The sequence below is a fragment of the Symphalangus syndactylus genome, chromosome 13 (assembly GCF_028878055.3).
Source record: "Symphalangus syndactylus isolate Jambi chromosome 13, NHGRI_mSymSyn1-v2.1_pri, whole genome shotgun sequence".
In the NCBI taxonomy this organism is placed as follows: Eukaryota; Metazoa; Chordata; class Mammalia; order Primates; family Hylobatidae; genus Symphalangus; species Symphalangus syndactylus.
The window spans coordinates 120,899,586-120,918,651 of record NC_072435.2 but is presented as its reverse complement, the minus strand read 5'-3'; the positions used below and the strand labels follow the sequence as shown (position 1 = coordinate 120,918,651).

The following is a 19,066-nucleotide window of genomic DNA, read 5'->3' as shown; positions in this document are numbered from 1 at the left end:
TTTTTTTAGTTTCAGTAGAGACGGGGTTTCACCATGTTGGCCAGGCTGGTCTCGATCTCTTGACCTCATGATCTGTCCACCTTGGCCTCCCAAAATTCTGGGATTACAAGGGTGAGACACCATGCCCAGCCCTCAATATGTCTTTATCAGCAGCATAAAAACAGACTAATACACTGCCCTTTTCTGCAGTCCCCCAAGGCTGCCTCCAGGCTCTGGAAGCTGAGCTGCAGGGTGCAGTTTAACAAGAATCCCCAGTCATGGTCAAGAGACAGCCTCCCCTTCCCTTCCCCAGGCACTCAAAAGCTTCTTAGAAAGTTACATGACAATCTGTTCTCCTGCACAGTGGGTAGGCAATAATTTGGGGGTGACGAACTTTTCAGGAACTGTCTCCATGAACTAAATCTTTCCACGAATCCACTTAAAGGACAGGGAACTCTGATTCTAGGAGCCTGTGGCAAATCCCTCTCCCACTTTCTTTTTCACTTAAAATCAGCACTTAACTCTACAGCTTCACTCACATGGTCTGCTGAGAGCACAGCGGAGCTACAAGCCCACCTTCGTTCAGTGGTTCATTAGCCTCATTCTCTCAGATGGCACAAAACAAACGATGGGCCCTCCTCCTCTCTCAAGAATTTCTCTGTGTGAATCTTAACTAGTTACATCCATCGTTTTTCCCTTAATTCTTAAATATTTATGGTCAAGTCTGAATGCTTTCCCTGAGGGTAAGGCAGCGTAAAGTTTCCTGGGTCTCAGCGCAGGAGAGTAATTTCATGTAAAGGAAGAGAAAAGGGAGCCGCTTTCTGACACCTTTCACGGACTTAGGAAATGCAAACCAACAAACCAGTAACAGAACCCCACCCCACTAAATCGGGAGGATTATGAGCAGCCCTAGGACACTGGCCTGTGTTGCCTCACTGTTTTCAAGTTTGTGGTCAAGATAACTCTAGAAAACGAGCAAGATGCTTAGTCACTTCTCCAGAGATGCAAGAGCCTAGTGAAGATGGAGTACATATAATTTTTCCTGATTTTTCCACACTCTAAATATACCAGGCATGACCATTTTATGAGCAAGCTATATTATATCTAATACATTTTTATGCCCCCCTTAAAAAATGACATGCAGTATGCAAAGAGCACTAAAAATAAAAGTACAGTTACACATTTCCATTTTTCCTAAAATGTCTTGTTTGGCCACATACACCTGCCCCCGCCCCGACCCTTGTCTGCAAGATTTCTAAAAATGCTCATCTCGGTGGCTCATTAACAGACCTACACCCAGGTACACCAGGGCTGACCTTTCACAGGGAAAATGCGATTCCAACTACACCTTAGTCTGTGAACACACCCCGACTGGCTTTCATAAAATCAGATGATTTGAGCGACAGGACAGCTCACTGCCTGCAAAGAGGCAACTTGGTTGAGCCAGTGTAACTGCTAGAAATAAGGCCTTTGCCCCCCACCACTGACCTCAGCCCCTCGCTCCCACCCCCGGGTTTCTTGAGAATTAACCTGCTGTGCGTGGACAGGCTCTTGAACCTTCGGATCTATTTCACAGCCTGCAACAAGACCTTCCGTGAATCCAGATCTAGGTGATGATGAAACCACACTGACTCCTTTCCACATTCTGATGAAAATACTCTGTAAAAAGCCTAATAGGGCTTTCAAATGATTCCAATGTAAATGTTTCCTTTTTATGGAAGGGATTCAAACTGCTTCTAGGTAGAGGGAACATCTGTAAAAGCTAAATGAGCTAGAATAAGGGAACTTGTATATTTCCTTTTCAAATGCCACTGTCTTATCAAGCAAAGGTTTCTCCACTTGGAGAATTCTCTTCTTCTGAGTTTGGGGGGAAAAGTGGTGACCAGAAGGTTTGACCAAGATACGGTGATTTTTCTCCTCCCTATGGGCTGAGCCAACTGAGAGGGAAATGGGGAAATGAGCTATGGGGAGAGCTGAAGAGCTGGCCCAGAGGAGAGCCTAGAGCAGCGTGAGGGTGAGAGCCACGGCGTGGAGCAAGCACCCTGACTCCCACAGACTGGCCCAGAAGTCTGAGTGCAAGGTAAGGATTCGGCCGAGTCAGGAAGAAGCTCTCTTATCAAGGCCAGGGGCAGAGGAGGATCAGAGGAAGTGAGACGTGATAGCAGTTATTAGAAAAGCACTACATTCAGCTGGGCGTGATGGCTCACGCCTGTAATCCCAGCATATCGGGAGGCCAAGGAGGGCGGATCACGAGGTCAGGAGTTGGAGACCAGCCTGGCCAACCTAGTGAAACTCCATCTCTACTAAAAATACAAAAAAAAAAAAAACTTAGCCAGCCATGGTGGTGGGCGCCTGTAATCCCAGCTACTCAGGAGGCTGAGGCAGGAGAATCGCTTGAACCCGGGAGGCAGAGGTTGCAGTAAGCCAAGATTGCGCCACTGCACTCCAGCCCAGGTGACAGTGCCAGGACTCTATCTCAATTAAAAAAAAAAAAAAAAAAAGCAAAGCACCACATTGACCCAGGCATTTCATTTCTGAAGAGTGGCCTAGTGAAATCACAGAAATGAAATACACTAATGTTGTATCCCCCCCCGATAGATGCACGGAGAAGAACACAACATCATTTCCAGCGTGTTCCCACCAAAGCTGCATCACCTGGACCTAACCACGAGGAGACACCAGGCAGACCCAAACACAGCCATTCTGCCAAACCAGGAGCCTGGGCTCTTCGAAAATGTCAGTGTCACGAAAGACGAAGCCCGAGGAGCTGCTCCAGACATGCAGGAGACCTGACGACTGACGTGCCACCGCCCGAGCTGCTAGGACACTACTGGGAAACTGGCGACCTGAGTGTGGACCATAGATGAGGGGGTGGCACTGCACCAATGCCAACCTTCCTGAATTTGATGAGCGCGCTACACACTCTTCTGTAAGAGAATGCTCTTGTTCTTGGGAGATATGTGCTGAAATATTAAAGAGTGAAAGATCATTGTGGCTCCAACGTACTCTCAACTGGTTCAACAAAAAGCAAAATAACAACGTGTGTATATACGCTGAGAGAGAAAGAAGGCAAAAGTGGCTTTTAGGACATGTTAAAAATAGATGTTGACATCAGGCACAGTGGCTCATGCCTGTAATTCCAGCACTCAGGAGGCCAAGGTGAGAGGATCACTTGAGCCCAAGAGTTCATGACCAGCCTGGGGAACATAGCAAAACCCCATCTCTACAAAAACAAAAAAGTAGCACGTGCCTGTAGTCCTAGGTACTTGGAAGACTGAGGTGGGAGGATCACTTGGGCCCAGGAGGTAGAGGTTGCAGTGAGCCATGATCACACCACCTGTACTCCAGCCTGTACAACAAAGTGAGAAACTATCTCAAAACAAAACGAAAAAAAAGGACGTTGAAAATACTAAAGACAGAATGTTCACAATGGAAGAATCCAGCTGAAGGGTACCATGGAGCTTACTATTCTTGCAGCTTTTCTAGAGGTTCTCTAGGTATTTTATTTTTTTCAAAAATAAAAGGTTTGGTTGAGCATGGTGGCTCACATCTGTAATCCCAGCACTTTGGGAGGCCAAGGCAGGTGGAATACATGACCCTAGGGGTTTGAGTCCAGCCTAGGTAACGTGGCAAAACCCGATCTCTAAAAAAAAAAAAAAAAAAAAAAGCCACAAAAATACAAAACAAACAAACAAACAAAAACAGTAGGGCATAGTGGCACATGCCTATAATCCCAGCTACATGGGAGACTGAGGGGGGAGGACTGCTTAAGCCCAGGAGGCAGAGGTTGCAGTGAGCCAAGATTACACCACTGCACTCCAGTCTGGGTGACAGATCAAGACTCCATCTCAAAATAAAATAAAATAAAATAAAAGGTTAAAAGTCACTAACCTATACGTATACATTCTATTGCATAGTAGTAACATTATTTCAGGTGCTTTAATAAAGTTAGACTTTTGGTGAAATAAGAAAAATTAAAAGCATGCGTCATGGGCTGAACTGTGTACCCCCAAAATTCGTATGTTGAAGCCCTAATCCCCAGTATCTCAGATTGTGACTAAATGGGCCTTTAAAAGGTGATGGAGTTTAAATGAGCTGTCAAAGCAGGCCCAGATCCGATCTGACTGGTGTCCTTAGGAGAAGAAGCTTGGACACATACAGAGACACCAGAGATGTCACGTGAAAGATCACACGAGGACACAGCAAGAAGGTGGCCGTCCACAAGCCAAGGAGAGAGGCCTCAGACAAGAGCAACCGTGCGGCACCTTGGTGTTCCACATGGCCTGTGGTATTTTGTTATGGCAGCCCTAACCGACTCACAGCACGGGTAGGCTCTTTCTCAGTTAATTAGACTCTAATAATAACCTAATAACCTAGTAACCTAGCCTTCTAATAACCTAACCAGTGGCTTTCAAATATTTTACCACAACCCACGGTCAGACGTAAGTTTTACAATGCCCCCAGCACATGCACACATTCCACTCCATGTAATGACAGCTTCATAGAACAACACCCATACCTCTTAGGAGCCTATTCTGTGCTAATATTTTATTTTATTTTTATTTTTTGAGACAGGGTCTGGCTCTGTTGCCAGGTGGAGTGCAGTGGCATGATCTCAGCTCACTGCAACCTCTGCCTCCTGGGTTCAGGCAATTGTCCCACATCAGCCTCCCGAGTAGCTCAGACTACAGGCATGTGCCACCACGTCCAGTTAATTTTTGTATTTTTTAGTAGAAATAGGGTTTTGCTGTATTGGCCAGGCTGGTCTCAAACTCCTGGGCTCAAAGCAATCTGCCCGCCTCAGGTTCCCAAAGTGCTGGGGTTATAGGTATGGGCCATTGCGTCTGGCACTGTGCTAATATCATCTATTCTTGTCTATTCTGATTCGTTCTTTTTAAAATGCTGGCAGGGCCCACCTACTGAGTTCACAATCCGCCAGGTGGTCCGGACCTGCAGGGTGAATGTAGCTGGTTCAGCCAGCGCACCCCCTACCCCCAAGGCACACTGCGCTGTACAGTGACCTCCAAGCCTATCACCATGGTGGTAGGTGCCATCCCAGCCTTTGAAGTGGCAGCACTCCCCTGCCCTGGACCCAGTGCCAGATCTCCATGCAGCACCCCACTTGGAGAGAAGCTGCACGTTGGACTCTCTGGGGATGGGGTGCAGTTTGACAACTCCAACACTGCCATCATCAGCTGGGAGGCCCTGTTGAAGCAAACAGACAACGAGAGGCCCTGCAGAGCCTTCCCCAGAGACCTACCCCAGCAGAATGCACCATGCACTTGGGTGCACCCGTGGTGCCCGAGGAGAACATGATGAACAGTGGGTGGCTGAAGGGCAGCTGCTCAAACTCCAGCTGCGGGGCCTGCTCGCTGGTGCCGGTGGCAAGAAAGTCATCCAGAAACACACTGTGGGCCGAAACGCAGGGAAACACGCCGTGAATGTCCCAGAATGCTGGACCAGACCCGCTGATTCCACCCGTGCACTTCCCTCTGTTTCTACCCCAGAAAAGCCAGGATTCCAGGGGGACGGTGGCCTGATTTGGAAACTTTCTGGGACTAGGGGAGGCAGTCAGATCTCAGAGATTCAAGCTAATTGAAGCAAAACTCATTGAAAGACTGAAGGTTTCAAGTTGCTTAATCAGCACTGCTGACAGGGCCAAGGGCTGTCTTTTAGAGAATCTTTTAAGTGTTTTCATAACCACCATGGAGAAGGATCACTTACAATGAACAAGCCATGTGTGTACCAACACTGCTGAAGGAGGCTTTGGAAATGGCCTTGAAGTCTTCTGAGCCCATGTCCTTTGTTTGCTATTGATCACCTGATTAGCAAATGCTTTGTTTCCAATGATTGCCCAAAAGGAAGCACTGGCTAAGTGGGTCTGAAGTAAGATGCTTTCCCCATGGAGAAGGGAGAGGAGGAGATGCTAGATTAATGAGCCCTTCCTACAGATGTGGGGCCAATTTCCTGAACCACAGCTCAATGACAGAGAACCGCTCAGCAAATATCGTGTGTTATCACTAACTTACTAGATCCTGAGGTTTACAATAGCAAGATACAAATATCTGTGCAAGAACAAAGAAAATTAATCGCAGCTATTGACTGTCACCCAGGAAGTGTGCCTAGGCTTACCCCCAAAGCTGACAGGCAGCATTGTTGTAGGTGGCCAAGAACCACCAAAGGGGCGACACAAACAGGAGATTTGTTTTCTGCACTAGAAACAGCCGCAGAAGCCACAAGCCATCTTGGGAAAAGGTGGTTTTCTATTTTGAGATCAGCAGCAACATCCATCTCAAAACATTGGCCCTATACTCAATTGACAAATGGACTTTCTCTCAGGGAAGGAGGTGGGAATCAGTTAAATGCAGCCTGCAGCCATTTGCTAGGGATAATTACTCTGAAATACAAATGCCATACAGACTAAAATGAAGAATTTTGCTGTCTTGCATGAGAAGGCATCCTTAAAGATAAAGGTTTCTCCTGGGGAAGACACGGTGGTTTAAAAAGGGCATCCAAAATAATTCAACTCTAAGCAAGAAACAAACAAAGCCATCTGCTCCAGCGTGTCAGGAAAACTATTCACTGTGGAACTTTACAGCCAATGAAAACCCCGTCCCACCTCTACCTCCTGTAAGAATCCCATTATAAAGTGCCGGATCTAATCAGATACTTCACACAGAGAAAAGCCTTTTCTGTCAAATGGCCCATAAATCACAGTACATAATGATTCCCTTTGTTAAAGCTCTTCTAAGAATGAAAAGCCCACAGGGTGGCTCCCCCGGCCCCGTCAATTCTCCACAGATGGGCATGGACCCGTTTCTGCTTTATCTGTGGCATCCACAATCAAAGGATGGACTACAGTGGGAGTCCAGCCCCTGGGGTGTCGGGCTAAATGAAGTGGCTAACACGAGTCTGCTGGATGCCCTCATTTTATATCAACTGCTGATGAATATTATTCAGAAAAAATAAAAGCAGGGCCAACCAGGGGGCTGGTAAACCCTGTCTGGTTTTCCTCCTAGCCTCCATGCATCATGGCCTCCATCCATACACCTGGGACACTAAATCCGAGGTTGCATGAAATAAAGCCAGCGCTCTGGCACCCGGTTGTAATTTATTAAGGTCGGCAGGGTCCCACAGTCCACAGGGACAGGCACCTGGGCCTGCCTGTGAAGGATCTGCCCATCCTGACTCAGGTGCTTCAGGCGACAGAGCCCACCGCAGCCGCACAATGACAGGCAGGATCACCGAGAGCTGACTGTGCACGCTTTGCAGAGCAGCGGCTTATTTAATCCTCCCAGCCAGCCTGAGAGGACGGTGCTGATAAGAGTGTGGATGTTTGTCCCCACCCTCATCTCGTGTTGAAATGTAATCCCCAATCTGCAGGTGGGGCCTGGTGGGAGGTGTTTGCATCACGAGGGTGGATTCCTCGTGAATGGCACAGACCATCCCCTTGGTGATGAGTGGGTTCTCACTCTGAGTTCACACGAGACCTGGTCATTGAAAAGTGTGTGGCACCCCACCCCCCGACCCCCTCCACTCCTGCTTTCCATGTAAAGTGCCCTCTCCACTTCCCTTCCGCCATAATCACAAGCTCCATACAGGCTCCCCAGAAGCAGATGCCGGCACCAGGCCTCTCGTGTGGCCTGTAGAACCATGAGCCAATTAAACCTCTTCTTATAAATTACCCAGTCTCAGGTATTTCTTTATAGCAAGGCAAGAATGACCTAATACAGGTACTATCTCATCTCCATTTCACAGATGGAGACACAAGGCTCAGAGAGGTTACTTGCACAGGGTCACACAGCTGAGAGCTGAACCTGACAAGTCGCATCTGGAGACCATGGCCCTCGCCAAGCCACCACTTTGCCTGCAGCACCCTCCAGGCTCCAGAATGTGCCCTGCACACACAGCTGTCCCCAGATCCTGCTTATACCTCAAAGCCAACCCCAGATGCCACCTCCCCAGATCCTACAGAGAAGCAACCAGGCCCTGCTGTCAACTCCTGGGCACATCCTGTCCCTCCCACTCCTAGTGGTCACAGCTCATCCTCCCTGCAGGTGGGTCTCACCTCTCCAACTAGACTGCAACTCCAGGAGGACAGGACACATGATTTGTACCTTGTGGTGCCCCTGAGAACACCCTGACAGACGGTAATAAGCCATGCACCAACTACCACTTGCTGGAACAAAAAGGCCTCTGCCATCTCCTCCGCTCTTCCACCTCTGGTCTCCATGGCTGGTATGAAGACACCCTGCCATGTCTACACAGCCCCTCCTCACCAGGCCTCAAGGAGCCACGTACGAGGCGCCCTCCAGTGGCCCAGACCCAAGGCTCAAGGGAAAGCTTACCCCGCAGGGGTAAACGCCTGAGCTCAGAACCCTCTCCCCACAACTGTTTCAAGAAAAATTAAAGGAAGGTAACTCCAAGAACTTTGGGACAAATTCAACTTTGACTAAACCAGAATCCATTTCCTTAATCTCTATTCAAAATTAAGAGTCTTACAATTCTATTTGGTACATAAAACATGCGGTTTATTCTCTTATAAATGTCAGAAAAGCCAAGAAAGATGTCATCAGCAAACACGTGCATGTCCTAGAAGGTGAAAAATACATATACGAGTGTTTATGTATGCACAGCCATACATACACATGTACACATGCATGTGCACCTGTGTGCATATGCACATGTATAAATGCACATGTATGTGTACACATGTAGATGTGTGCCTGCATCATGTGCACGTGTGTGCAGTGCATGCACCCACATGTGCACATACATGTACACATGATTTCCAATGCAGAATTTCTGTGGCCAATCTGGGAAGTTGGGCTTGGCCCCATTAGAGCCCCCTACATAAGGAACACCAGATCGGAAGAGTGAGGGTTCCTGGGACCATCTCTCTTCCGCCACTCATTCACTATGTGGCCTTGGGGGATTTGCTCTGGGGCCTCAGGTGCCTTATCTACAAATGCTTTTAACTAAAACCTCCTCCACTTCTAAAATTCTCTGAGTGACCCCAAGTGGAAGATCCAGAGGCCTACTTCCCCGCAGGAGCTCCAGTGGGTTCCATACGGACCTGAGGGTCAGAATGCGGTACATTACCTGTTTGGAATCTTTGAAAGGTCTATGTTCTCTCTGGAGGACACGTAAGGAATCACCACCACTTTCTTCAAGTCTGGTAGGCCTGGAAGGAGCGAGAGGAGAAAACACAAGGTTACAGGACAAAGATGCTTGGCTGCTGATTTTTTTTTTTTTTTTTCCACAAAATATAACACAATCTGGGGCAGAGAATATAACACAATCTGCGGCAGAGAATATAACACAATCTGGGGCAGAGACTACCCAGGTTGACTCCTGGTAGACGCTTATGTACCCACACACACACCCAGCCATGCCGGCTGGGAGCTAGAAGGGCCACACACCTTTAACCACCTGCTGCAGCTTTTCCATGTGGTTGTGCTCTTTGCCATTATAGACAACAGCCTCCACAGAGAAGATGAGCTTTGGCTGAATTTGAGAAAACCGGTCCAGCACACCCTGAAAGCAGGAGGAAAAACTCATCATTGATCATCCAAAAGGCAAAAACCAGCAGGCATGGTGATGGATGCCTGTAGTCCCAGCTACTCTGGAGGCTGAGGTGGGAGGATTGCTTGAGCCCAGGAGTTCAAGGTTGGAGTGAGCTATGCTTGCACCACTGCATTCCAGCCTGGGCACGAGTGAGACCCTGTCTCTAAAACAACAAAACGGCAAAAACCTTCAGTAGCCAATAGGACCACTGCATTTCACAGGAGAGAAAGGGCAAAATCATCAGTGCATGACCAGGTCCCTGTGACCCCAGCACCCGTAGCCAATAAAGAAAGTCGATGAGGCCAGGCGCGCTGGCTCACACCTGTAATCCAAGTACTTTGAGAGGCCGAGGCAGGTGGATCACTTGAGGTCAGAAGTTCAAGACCAGCTGGCCAATATGGTGAAACCCCATCTCTACTAAAAATACAAAAATTAGCCAGGCATGGTGGCACATGCCTGTGGCCCCAGCTACTTCGGAGGCTGAGGCAGGAGGATCGCTTGAACCTAAGAGGCGGAGGCTGCAGTGAGCCAAGATCGTGCCATTGCACTCCAGCCTGGGCAACAGAGGGAGATTCTGTTTGTTTGTTTTTTTTTTTTAAAAAAAAAAAGGCAGGCATGGTGGCTCATGCCTGTAATCCCAGCACTTTGGGAGGCCAAGGTGGGCGGACCATGAGGTTAGGAGTTCAAGACCAGCCTGACCAACATGGTGAAACCCCATCTCTACTAAAAATACAAAAATTACCCAGGCATGGTGGTGTGCACCTGTAGTCCCAGCTACTCGGGAGGCTAAGGCAGGAGAATCGCTCGAACCCGGGAGGCGGAGCTTGCAGTGAACCAAGATAGCGCCACTGCACTCCACCCTGGGCGACAGAAAAAAAAAAAAAAAAAAAAAAGGCCGGGCGCGGTGGCTCACGCTTGTAATCCCAGCACTTTGGGAGGCCGAGGCGGGCGGATCACGAGGTCAGGAGATCGAGACCACGGTGAAACCCCGTCTCTACTAAAAATACAAAAAATTAGCCGGGCGCGGTGGCGGGCGCCTGTAGTCCCAGCTACTCGGAGAGGCTGAGGCAGGAGAATGGCGTGAACCCGGGAGGCGGAGCTTGCAGTGAGCCGAGATCGCGCCACTGCACTCTAGCCTGGGCGACAGAGCGAGACTCCGTCTCAAAAAAAAAAAAAAAAAAAAAAAAAAAAAAAAAAAAAAAAAAAAAAAGTTGATCAGAGCACAACTTATATCTGAGAACAACCATCATGCCAAGGAAGGCATCAATATCAAGAAATACCAGAAGTATTTACAGACATATACTGAAATAGGAAGAGTACAGAGTGTGTGTTTGCACTACCAAAAAGATTCCCCACTTTACAGAAAGAGCCTGTTAGCACAGCTCCACTAGTGTATACAAAAGAAGATTCATCTTCCAAAGAGGCCACAACAGCAAAGCATGGGCTTGTTCTTGGAACTCATAACATTCACTGACACTCCCTGAGTGTTGGTCCAGATTATTAATTATTAACAGACTATTAATGTTAGTAACAGATTAAAGCACTCTCAAGACAAGGCTTCTATTCACTTCCCTCCTAGCCATCTTCAAGGTTACACTGTGTTAAGAGACTGCCATCTGCAAACATGGGTAGGCATCGCCCAGATGGCTGCTATTCCCTCGCACATGAGCCTGATGCAAGCAGTTCAAGACCAACACCTGGGGCTACCCCCAGGGCACATACAGTGGCCCCAGAACCTCTGAGTAGGGACTTCACAGGACAGGGCTCTCCACCCTGGCTGCCTGGTAGCACCACCTGCGGTGGGACTATTAAGTTAATTAAGCTCATCAGGATAACTAATTAACGGGTCAGGAGCGGCGGGCATTTGTTTTCAGAACTCCCAGGTGACTCTTAGCAGGGAAGCAGAAGCGCTGACTCTGTGGGACTCTAAGGGGCAGAGTGTTGGGGGAGGGAGGCTGGGCAGCTCAAAGTGTGGTCGGTCCCCCGGGCAGCCAGTCAGCCTCACCTGGGGCCCCAGACCTAATGAATCGGAAACTCTGCAGGGCACCCAGCAATCTATTCTCACCAGCCGTCCAGATGATCCTGAGGTGTGATAAAATTTGAGAATCTCTGTGCTAAGAGTTCTAGGACTGAGAGTTTACTCAACACTGTCCAATTTCCCAAACTAGAAGCTGAATTAACAGAGAAGAGTAGGGAGTAGAAAGCATTTGTTTATTCCATGTGCTAGGTGCCAGGCACCATGCCAGGGAAGCAGACAGACAGGGTTCCCACTCCCCGGAACATACGATCTATCAGAAACACAACAGGAAAACAATTGCAAATGTTATTGTTTTCCATTTCCAATGTTTTCAGTAAACTACACTCAAAATTAGGTAGCCAGGGAAAGAAAAAGAGAAGGAATTAAAGCCATAAGGAAAAACTAATGATGGACTTGACCAACAAAACCAAAAATCATTTTTCCAAAACAACCAATAACATAAGCTTCTTAGCAGGCATGGTGGCTCGCGCCTGTAATCCCAACACTTTGGGAGACGAGCTTGGACAGCTACAAAAAAATTTTTTTATTGAATTAGCAGGGCACCTGTAATCCCAGCTATGTGGGAGGCTGAGTGGGGAGGATTACTTAAGCCCAGGAGCTCGAGACTGCAGTGAACTATGTTCGCACCACTGTACTCCAGCCTGGGCAACAGAGAAAGACCCTGTCTTAAAATAAAATAAAAGTAAGCTTCTTGAAAAATCTGATCAAGAAAAAAACTAGCATTTCAGCCGGGCACAGTGGCTCACGCCTGTAATCCCAGCACTTTGGGAGGCCGAGGCGGGCAGATCACTTGAGGTCAGGAGTTTGAGACCAGCCTAACCAAAATTGAGAAACCCCGTCTCTACTGAAAATACAAAAATTAGCCAGACACGGTGGCCCATGCCTATAATCCCAGCTACTCGGGAGGCTGAGGCAGGAGAATCGCTTGAGCTGGGGAGGAAGAGGCTGCAGTGAGCTGAGATCATGCGGCCTAGTTGATAGAGCGAGACTCCATCTCAAACAAACAAACAAACAAACAAGGAAACCTAACATTTCCAGCTGACCCTTGCAGAACACTTACTGTGTGTCAGGTGCTGCCCTAAGCACTGGACCGATATTCGCTCATTTACTGCTCAGAATAACCTTGGACATGGGTGCCCTTATCACCCTCATATTGCAAATGACTAAGCTGAAGCATGTGGCCTCTCAAAATTAGAAATCACACTTGACTACAGAATAAAAGATTCATAAGCCAGAAAACAATGTTTAATAGGTTTTGAAATCCAGATAGAATGGATGACTTCTCAAGAAAATATAAATTACCAAAATTTATTCAAAAAGCAGCACCACAGCTGAAGTGACAAAGGTCTACCTCCTTCAGGGACACCAGGGTGGGCAGCTCTGCAGGCGAGCACCACCAAGTCTCTGTAAGCTACAGCATCCCTTCTGTGTAAGCCATTACAGAAGGCAGAGAAAAACAGGAAACACACAAACCAAAAGAGAGAGAGACTACAGACCAATGTTATTGACTACAGCAACAGGCTAACGGAGGGGGAAATGGCCTGATTATCTTGGAAGCTTCTGATAAAAGGCAACATGCTTTCCACCCATGCTTTAATCAGCTGGAAACTGAAGGAAACTTTTTCACTGACAAAAGGTATCTGGCAAACACCTGACGGCACATACCGCACTTGGTAAAAGATGAGATATCCAATGAGAAAAGAACATGCAAGACACCCTCCCCCAGCCCACCTGCACCTGTGCTGAACACCCCCACCTATGTCCCGGGATGGGAACTAGAAACAGTTTGCCCCCTGCACACAATGGGAACAGCTGCACACAAAATCTGTGAAAGTCACCAGAAAAACCACTAGAACAAATCAAAGTTAGGCAAGGTGGCCACATATAACTCAATCCTGCAAAATAAATAGTGGTGTTAAACCCCAGCAATACAGTTTGAAAAGGTAATGAGGGCCAGGAGCGGTGGCTCACGCCTGTAAACCCAACACTGGGAGGCCAAGTCGGGTGGATCACTTGAGGATCAGGAGTTCAAGACCAGCCTGGCCAACATGGTGAAACCCCATCTCTACTAAAAATACAAAAATTGGCCAGGCGTGGTGGCCCACGCCTATAGTCTCAGCTACTTGGAAGGCTGAGGCAGGAGAATGACTTGAACCTGGGAGGCAGAGGTTGCAGTGAGCTGAGATCACACCACTGCACTCCAGCCTGGGTGACAGACTAAGACTCTGTCTCAGAAAAAAAAAAAAAAAGGTAATGAGAAAAACAGAACAAAATAAAATTAGAAAGTCACTAAAGGATTTTTTTTTTTTAAGACAGGGTTTTGCCCTGTCACCCAGGCTAGAGTACAGCAGACAGATCACAGCTCACTCAGACTCAACCTCCCAGGCTGAGGATCAGGCTGTGCACCACCACACCCAGCTAATTTATTTCTTTTTTGTAGAGATGGAGTTTCGCCATGTTGCCCAGGCTGGTCTCAAACTCTGGGACTCAAGTGATCCATCCGCCTCAGCCTCCCAAAGTGCTGGGATTACAGGTGTAAGCTACCCAGCCCAGCCCTCTGAAGAATATTTAATCTGGGAGAGAGATAGAAACAAACACTGGTTCGGAGCCACTTGTTAAAGGGTGTATACTGGATAGTAGAAAGGTGATGAAAGTTAAAAAAGAAAGCAAAGAAAAAGATAAAAAGGTGTACAGTGGAGAGAAGCAGAAACGAGACTGGTCTGAAGCTACTGCGATGGCACGCGTGGGAGATGGCAGTGCCTAGCTGGGGTCACGGAGGAAACAAGGAACCGCTCAATCAAACGTATGAAGAAGGACAGTGGAGAGGCGGCAAGAACAGCCAACGGTAGGGAAGGGAGTGAAAAGGTGTGGGGCACAGCCCGAGCTCCTGGTTTGGCAGGGGTGTAGTGGCGGGGGTTACTGAGATGGGGCTCCCCCTGGGGACTTGTGAGCTCATCTGGGGCTCCCTGAGTCTTGAGAACTTCTGGCAGCCCCGCCAGTGCTGACTGGACAGGGGGAAGGAAGGCTGGAAGTGCTCTCAGGATGCACAGTCATGACAGGAACGAGGGGTCTTCCTCCAGCTGAACACCTTGACCACTGCGGAAGGCACGGGAGGAGGCACAGACCCAGCCAAGCCTCTCTCTACTCCCGCCACTTCTCTGACCCTCAGCAAAGCTCATGGCGGGCAGGTGGGGGACAAGGGAATGACTGTGACATTACAGAGATGGCCTTGGAGCTGCCCCAACGCACCTTTTTTTTTTTTTTTTTTTTTAAGTAAAACCATTAAGTAAAACATTGGCCAACTTCAGCATCAGTTTAAAAAAAGTGCATGGGACATGCAGGTGATAGGAACTTGGCCCCTGGCCTCAGGACATCAGGCCTTCGGTCACCGTCTACCTCCTCCCTCCTCCATTTCAAGGGTACCTCCTTCCTCAGTGACGCCCTTGGTGGACAAAGACTATTTCCTACTACTTCTTCTTCTATTCTGAACTGCTACACAGAGGTGGCTGCAGAAAGCCCCAAAATGGTGCCCCCCAGGAGTCCAGCAGCAACAGGCCGGGTCTGCAGGCAGGTGGCACCCTGGTCCCACCAGCATTTACTCCACAGGCCACCAGGGCTGGCCTTCCTTGGGTCTGATGCTAACATACACCCTGCCCAAAATCATTAGAAGAAGATAATGTCCAGAAATGGCCCTTCCTGGCACCAAACCCTCCTGGACTGAGAATGCCACCCCTTCCTCCTCCCCAGCCACCTCTGATGAGCAGGAGACCAGGACAGAAGCATCCAGGAGAGAAGTCTCCACCCCCTAGACCAGCGCCTGGGCACTGGCACTGGAACAAGGCATCCAAATAGAAGCTTACCCCCAGCCAGGTGAGCCCCTCTTCCCCATTCTCAGTGCCCAGATGCACCCCCCAAGAGCAAGTGCCTGCCCTTCCTGGAAAGACACCACGTCCACTTAACCAAGTGCATGCACAGCGATTTCTCAGACTCTTTCATGTCCTGCTGGGACTAGGGTGTCCCTCTGTTTACTTCTGACGCTGTCTCTATGCAAATATCAAGGTAACACATTCAACCTGCTCTAAGGCCATGGTCCTTACTCCTCCCTTTCCTGGCCACATGGCCCTGGACAAGGTACCCCTGCACCTGGCTCCCTCCAGCCCCAGCCACCCCTTATGCAAAGTGAGTCCCAACACTCCTGACACCCAAGCTCCCTCACCCACAGGTAAGGGGCCTGTCCAGACCTTGGCTGTGGCGAACACACAAACCCCGAATGGCATGTCTACACTGGCGCCCTCTCTGTGCCCAGGATTCTAAGATGGACCGAGAGTTCTTGGTTTAGTGGGGAAGAAATGATTGCCAGTAAAACATATTGAGCATTTACTGAATCCTTACTATGTGCCAGGCCCCAGTCTGAGCTCATTAGAGGCACTTACTGCCCTTCACAGCCTTAAGAGAGGGGCAATAAGGCCGGGCACAGTGGCTCACGCCTGTAATCCCAGCACTTTGGGAGGCCAAGGCGGTCGGATCACGAGGTCAGGAGATCGAGACCAGCCTGGCTAACACGGTGAAACCCCGTCTCTGCTAAAAATACAAAAAATTAGCCAGACATGGTAGCGAGCGCCTGTAGTCCCAGCTACTTGGGAGGCTGAGGCAGGAGAATGGTGTGAATCCAGGAGGCGGAGCTTGCAGTGAGCCGAGATTGCGCCACTGCACTCCAGCCTGGGAGACAGAGTGAGACTCTGTCTCAAAAAAAAAAAAAGAGGGGCAATAGTATCCACTCCCTATCCCTGATAAGGCAGGAACGGGGTGAGTGACTTGCCCGAAGCCTCACAACTGGCCAGAGGCATGGCTGGGCTGCAGCCTGGCTTGTCTGATGTGGGTGGTGGTGCTCCTCACCACTGTGATGGCTCCACTCAGAAAAAACTAATACCATACATGGAACAGAAAATCAAAACAGCAGAACAGATTCGGGTGCTGAGATACTGCAGCAGACTGAATCAGCAGGAAGAGGAGGAAACCCAGAAAGCTGCTGAAGACAGCATCTCCTAAGCCTGGCATCAAGAATAAGCGGGTCCCACAGAGTAGGCGGGAGGGAGAAGAGGCTGTTCTGAACAGAGGACATAGAGATCAACACCCAGGGGCAGGTGGAGTGGGGCCCAGAGGAAGACCTGCCAGGAAGCCTGAGGCCAGGGAAGAAACAGAGGGAGCAAGCCTGGGAGAGCCCCAGAGGGCAGTAGAGAATTTCCACAAGGAAACTGGGATCTCAGAGAACCAGCCCAGTACAGGGTGACCAGGATCTCAGGGTGAAAGGACTGAGACTGCCAGTGATCTGGGGCTCAAATACCACAGGACCTCAGGCGCAGTGACAGTGATCAGGCTACAAGACAAGTGTTTCTGAATCAGAGGTCTGGCCCCTAGCCCCATGAAAAGACTCAGGGGTCCTCTGACACAGCTGAAGTTTTCCTGGCTGGACCAGCAGGGATCAAGATCTCGAGCATCCAAAACCAGCTGTCAGCCTGTCCTGGCCCAGGAGAGCTGCTCGAGGATGGCTTTCATGTTGCAACAAAACAAACACACCTATGAACATGTGTCTGACCTGAATACGGTGCTTAGCAACCAATCAAGCATTGAAACCAACAGCCGGTGTTGAATCATGCTGACAGCCACCCAGAGCGAGCAAGAATGGCTGTCCTATTTACACACACACACACACGGCCACCTGATTGCACTTCAGGAGGACGAGGCCTGCAGGCTACAGGCTGGGCTCTCTGGTGTGCAGGGATCAGAGGGTGGCCTTCCCTGACATCTCTGAAAATGGCAAAGGCTCAAAGGTAAACAGCGAAACAAAAAACCCAAAGCCATCTAAAGACTCAGGACCTAGAGATCTTGCTGGGGCTGGAAAGGTTGGGAACCCTGGGAACAGAGCACTTCCCCAACCTGGCGACGCCCTCCAAGACCAAAAGCATTAGTAAGGCAAGCTGAGATGCCCAGGCAGCCAGCAGAGGACGCGCAGAAGGAGGTGGGCAGCGGTGGGAGACAGCCCGGAATGGGTAGAAGTAAAGCACAGGGGAGTGACGGAGGCCAGAAACGCGTTCCCCCAGTGTCATCGAGTAAAGATGGATGCCCCAGCACTCCCTGGACAGCCCACTGCGGTCTGTGGCTCTGCAGCAGAGAGGGTCCCTTCAGCACCCAGCGCAGCCAGCCGAGGAGCTCTCAGTGGAAGGCGTGTGAACCCACAAGTCTAACGATGTGAGTCCATCAACAGAGACCAGAAGTCAACGCAGGATTTGTAGGAGTGGCAATTTCCCTTTACAATATTCTCTGAGATTCAAAGAAATATAATTTCAAAGCAAGAGAAAACATGATTTCAAAGGGAAGACATTCACGTTTCATTGCAGTTTCTGAAGAGCGCCCCTTACTGAAAACGGGGCACCATCTGAAGTTTAACACAGTGATGCTGGAAATTAAAAACGGGACCTCTTTTTTAAGTAGAGATCTGCAAACCGATGCAGGGAACTGTCCACGAGCCCAGAACCCATCAGCCTTGGCTCAGTTCCAGCCCCACCTCGTCAGCAACTCCAGGAATTCATCCCTGTTAGTTTTAGCCCCTGAACAAGGATGGTAAACGGAGGGTGAGCAGAGGCTTTGGCGCAGTCGACCTGTGCCAGGTCCTTACTCAGCTCTGACAGCGGGTGTCCAGGTGTCTGTGGGACCAAGCGCTGTGAACATGGCATCCACGCGGGGCCTCCCACGCTGGGTGCATGCGGCCAGGAGTGCTGCCCAATAATGCCTGCCATGAAGCCACCAAATGCCGACAGACTCCCTGCCAACCGGCTACATCTCGGTTCGAGTGCGAGTAACATGCGTCACACACACCCCCGTCTCTGGCAGGATGGAGTCTATACCTCAGACACTAGCAAAATGAGGGATAGAGAGAAGCGTCTCAGCAGGAGGGCAGGTGGCCCTGTTTTCTGACCTGAGACTTGGCCGCAGGGCCTGGGACTATTCACTTCCCAGAAGCTGCGGGAGCCACGGGGCGAGCAGAGCCATGCTGCCATCTAGTGCGCCCAGCAGCTCGGCCAGCACTTCCCGCTCCAGAGGCGGCTCGGGGAGGCTGTGATTCCAGAAAACCCTGGACCAACCCCAGCCAGGAAGCAGTGTCCCAGAGACCATGTTTGCTACAGAGCCATGCATCCCTCCTGGGTTCTGCCAGGATGGGCAGATCCTGCCGGACTGGAGTCAGCGGGGAGTGACGTGCACAGGACAATGACCCAGAGAGGCTGGATGCCGCTGTGAGACAGGCTGGGGTCCAGCCCTGCCACTGCAGCCATGCAGAGTCAGAGGCTCTCCCTCTCTCCACCCCCGGCCTAAGACAAACCACCAAAGGCCGATTCCAGGAGCTCTGACATCACCTCTCCAGGGGGAGGGGGCTACACTCCAGCCCTGGGAGGCCATGATCACTCCCCTGCCACACACGGCTCT

General features: G+C 49.7%; 1 protein-coding gene across 6 annotated transcripts in view; it reads right to left on the bottom strand.

Moving 5' to 3' along the window:
• The window catches only part of AACS (acetoacetyl-CoA synthetase), an 81,107-nt gene that overhangs the window by 33,541 nt on the left and 28,500 nt on the right, over window positions 1-19,066 (bottom strand). For all 6 annotated transcript variants that reach the window (XM_055239065.2, XM_055239067.2, XM_063614757.1 and 3 more), the window contains exons 6-8: window positions 9,402-9,516; window positions 9,082-9,163; window positions 5,240-5,387 (exon numbers count right to left, since the gene is read on the bottom strand). In XM_055239065.2, coding sequence (XP_055095040.1) covers window positions 5,240-5,387; window positions 9,082-9,163; window positions 9,402-9,516 — 345 coding nt within the window. The remainder of the gene's footprint in view (window positions 1-5,239; window positions 5,388-9,081; window positions 9,164-9,401; window positions 9,517-19,066) is intronic.